The sequence below is a fragment of the Juglans regia genome, chromosome 4 (genome assembly GCF_001411555.2).
Source record: "Juglans regia cultivar Chandler chromosome 4, Walnut 2.0, whole genome shotgun sequence".
Classification (NCBI taxonomy): Eukaryota; Viridiplantae; Streptophyta; class Magnoliopsida; order Fagales; family Juglandaceae; genus Juglans; species Juglans regia.
The window spans coordinates 22,400,114-22,404,526 of record NC_049904.1 but is presented as its reverse complement, the minus strand read 5'-3'; the positions used below and the strand labels follow the sequence as shown (position 1 = coordinate 22,404,526).

General features: G+C 36.5%; 1 protein-coding gene across 1 annotated transcript; it reads left to right on the top strand.

The window, feature by feature from the left end:
- The first annotated feature begins 2,411 nt into the window (after window positions 1–2,411).
- LOC109019995 (GDSL esterase/lipase At4g18970-like) lies at window positions 2,412–3,629 on the top strand. Its single transcript, XM_035689887.1, has 3 exons — window positions 2,412–2,536; window positions 2,838–3,093; window positions 3,219–3,629. Exons 1-3 carry the CDS (start codon window positions 2,450–2,452, stop codon window positions 3,440–3,442), a joined length of 567 nt encoding a protein of 188 aa, XP_035545780.1. The 5' UTR covers window positions 2,412–2,449; the 3' UTR covers window positions 3,443–3,629.
- Window positions 3,630–4,413: the final 784 nt, after the last annotated feature.

Below are 4,413 nucleotides of genomic sequence, written 5' to 3'. Positions count from 1 at the left end.
CAAAAAGAAAGCATCCAGGTCCGACATGTACATACTCAAGACCAACTAGCTGATCTACTAACAAAGCCGTTGTCAAAACAGCGCACGGAATTGCTACGTAACAAGATTGGTCTTGCCGATGGAAGCTCAATCTTGCAGGGGCGTATAAGGGAAGCATGCGTGGATCCTGCTCAAACCAAAACAGAGCATGTCTAGCCTAAAATCATGTCAAATATTCTGTCATTTAATTTTAGATTTTAGGACCTATCATTAGGTTTAAATTGCTATAGCTATACAGTGTAACAGTAGCATAGATTTAGCCTTACCGTTCATATGTTACCTAAATTAGCTTCCTAATCATTCTGTATGTAACATGGTATTCCTATCAATAAAGTGTGGTAAATTCTTCATTGAAATTACAGGAATAATTATTTCCTTACATCTCATTGGCTCATCCCTATTTCACTGTCTGAGTCCTCTTTTCTATTTCAATTTTGGTGTACGAACGAGGATGAGAGAGAGAGATCTCTAAGAAGAAGGTTAGAAATTCTCCCATGGGGAAATTAGTCTCACCTTTGGACAAGTTGAAATGCTATTACATTCTCTCTCTGGATTGGCTATGGTGAGTTTTTTCTCGGTCTAAGGGTTAGTACCCATTAGAGCCTTTGGACAAGTTGATTGCGCCATGTCGTTGCTAATGAACCCTAATTAGTCCGGTATGTTTGACTGTGAGAAAATCTAGCACAAGGTGCAACTGAGATTTGGGATTCTTAGGGAAAAACCCTAACTTAGGTTGGTGTAACTATGACCCGATTTGGGTGTGATTGATTGGAAAGAAGAGTTTCAACAAGTTGCAAGAGAACCCCTTTCGGTTTGAAACCTTAAGTTGCTCTTACACCATAAAATCAAAGAACTTGATGATTTTTTGGAATTGTACCTCGATTTCTTGTTGTCAACGGACATGCCATTGAGGAAGTGTCGAGGAGATGGAGGGGACTGAGCTAATGAGAACGTGACAGCTTTTCTTGTTGCTATTCTTGGACTCATAAAAGACACGAGAGAGTGAGAAAGAGAGAGTAATAGGAGGGCAAAGAGAAGGAAACAAAAGTTAAACAACAATGGAGGACGTAGGGAGCTGATCTCACATACCTGCAAACATTCCCAAATTGGACTTGGTTCTCTGCTTACAATCCTAATGTTTCTATGTCTATCTATTACACCAGATCTACGTATCTAGCTACCTAATCAAGATCTAAAACACGATCATAAAAAGAAAAAATAAAAAAGGAGGAAAACACATAAAGCTCAAAGATGGAAAGCATCAAAACAGAAGAATGAAAGAAAGCTTAATCTTAACTGCAGTACCATTTTAATGACTGCGTTCTGAGGGCTTAAATTCACCCAAAGATCAATTGCAGAATGAATATTTTCAACCAGAAAGCAGTAATAGTTTAAAATACTAAAAGAATGACCATTAAAAAGATGGCCTAAGAAGGTAAAGAAGTTGATCCGTAAGTTAAGATGAACATGAGCAAAGAAATAAAGCTAAAAATCTTGAAAAAACAAGCAACTTAAATCTGACAACTTTTATTTTCTTTCACCAAACAATATTAAAAACTTCGCAGTCTCTTCACCCAACTAGATTCTTTTCGGGGAAAAAGGAGTACGGTACCATTAAAAACAAAAGATAATGCTTATTATTCTCCTACCGTTCTTTTATTATATTATTATCTTTTAATTTTTTTTATTTAATAATTAAGAAACTAACTATTAGTGAAGTTGTATTCTTTTTAATTTTTTTTTTAATAATTAAGGATATTAAAAAATACTTAAAAAATAATAATAAAAAAATAAAAATTTCAACTACGCTATAGATCTGTAAAATGATGGTAGGATTTAAACCAATCTTTATCCTATTATTTTGGATTTGTTTCAGTGTTCAAGAAGACTAGTTGCTAATTAAAGTGCAGGTCTAAAATACATTTTTGACATCTACAGACTACAGCTGGACTTATGAAAATCATGCTGCATAGCAGCAATCTAAAATTCTTTTTTTTTTTGTTTTTGTTTCCAATCGACAGCTAAGCTTTTGGGCTTCGATGATTATACACCTCCCTATGCAACAGCAAGAGGTCGAGACATACTTAGAGGAGTGAATTATGCATCAGCAGCCGCTGGAATCAGAGAGGAAACTGGGCGCCAACTGGTAGTACAAAAATGTTTCACTCACTTTTTCATTGACAAAGTTATGATGATGAGTTCAGGTTGTGTGCTGTGGTTCAGTTTTAAAGGAACCCTCATTCATGCAGGGAGGCAGGATTAGCTTCAGTGCATGGGCAGGTGAAAAACTACCAAGACACAGTCTCACAAGTGGTGAACTTACTTGGAGATGAAGACTGCTGCACAATACCTAAGCAAATGTATATACTCCATTGGATTGGGCAGCAATGACTACCTTAACAACTATTTCATGCCCCAATATTACTCCACTGGCAACCAATATACTCCTGATCAATATGCAGATGTTCTTATTGAACAATATACAGAACAACTAAAGGTCAGTGCTACATTTCCTTACTCTTTACTTTCGGCTTTTTCCCTAGGAAACTGGGCTAAAATGGGCTGAGCTGAGCCTTAAAACCGGCTCTAGGTGACTGGCCAAAATGGGCATTACCTGTTAAGACTTCAATGTTACATTGCCAGTTATAAACTTCTTTCTTTTGGGTTGGGGAAGTGGGCATAGTACTCTGGCCTTACTGAATGTGCACCCTTCCATAAAACTGGCATTAATGTTCAAGTTACCCTAGTAATCTGCATTTGGGAAACCATGTAATATTTGGACAGGTTTCATGGTACAGATCTTGTATGACTATGGAGCAAGGAGAATGGCCTTGTTCGGGCTAGGTCAAATAGGCTGCAGCCCAAATGAATTGGCTCAAAATAGTCAGGATGGGTCAACATGTGTGCAGAAAATCAATTCTGCCAACCAGATATTCAACAACAGGTTGAAATCTCTTGTCACTAATCTCAACAGCAATACACCAGATGCAAGATTCATCTATGTAGACTCTTTTGGGATTTTCCAAGATATTATAAGCCGTCCTTCATCTTTCGGTAAAAATCATTTCCATTCAATTCAAGTTGAAATTAATCTTTATATGATTAAGGAGGAACATGTGCCATTATTTATATTGAGGTATTCATGCATGCTTTGTACATCTTTCTTTTGGCAACTTTAGGTTTCAGTGTAACAAATGCCGGGTGCTGTGGTGTGGGAAGGAACAATGGGCAAATTACATGTCTACCTCTTCAAACTCCATGCCAAAATAGGGATGAGTATCTCTTTTGGGATGCTTTCCATCCAACTGAGGCAGGGAACGCCATTGTGGCCAGGAGAGCTTACAGTGCTGAGTCTGCATCGGACGCTTACCCGATTGATATCAAACGATTGGCCCTGCTATGAAAAGATCATGGAGATATTAATGGTTGTGATTTGGGCGACAATTAAGATGCATGGAAAGTTGCTGATAATTGTGTTTCATTACTATTGTAACTATGAACCTAAAGATCTATGATCCGAACTCCAATGTCCATTTCGTGGTTTGTGCAAATCATATCTATGAATCTTGTTTATAAATTTTGAGCTTAAATACTGATCATGCGCATCTCTACTTTCCTCTTTTCCTTGCCATTCTTGAAAACAGAACAGTAAGAAATCAATGATTTGTTTTGTAGCATTATATATTAAGCTTTTTAAAACATAAAATTAGCAATACAAAAAATCGAGCATTTATAAAGAATAATTATTTATGACAAAAATATATTCATTTTAGTAAAAAATGATCATTTTGGTAGGAAATACAATACAACAAAAAAACAATTTTTAAGTGCAAGAGAAAGCCAACTAAATTTGAACTAAAATGAGTACAGGCTCAACTATTTATGTTAGTATCCATGCACACAGAATATTTCTTTTCTCTAATATGCCCTATAACATTAATTGTTAATTTCGTGTTAACCGAAATATTTATACGAGCAGCAATAAATGTTGTAGGGTCCGGTTCATGCGTCTATCTTTCTCGTTTGAGCTTCTTAAGTTCGGATAATATTTGAATGGGCCTTGACCTGGTTCCTTTTAAATATGGTTTCATCCTACTCAGTCTTATAGAACTTTATTTTAATTAATTAGGGGTGAAGACCGACATATACAGTTTCCATTTTGGTCCGACACAAAAATGAAGCTAAAACAACTGTTTTCTTTCATGCTTAATACCGGCCGATTAAAGCGGAGAAAACTAGCATATTCGGTTTCAAATTAATTCCAATCGGTTCGTCGATTTCTTGTCGGTGGCGCGATGAGAGAGAGAGCCAAGAGAATAGAGGTCGCAATAAGAGAGAGGAGAGAGTTTGGGAGAAATAGAGAATCTGGAGAAT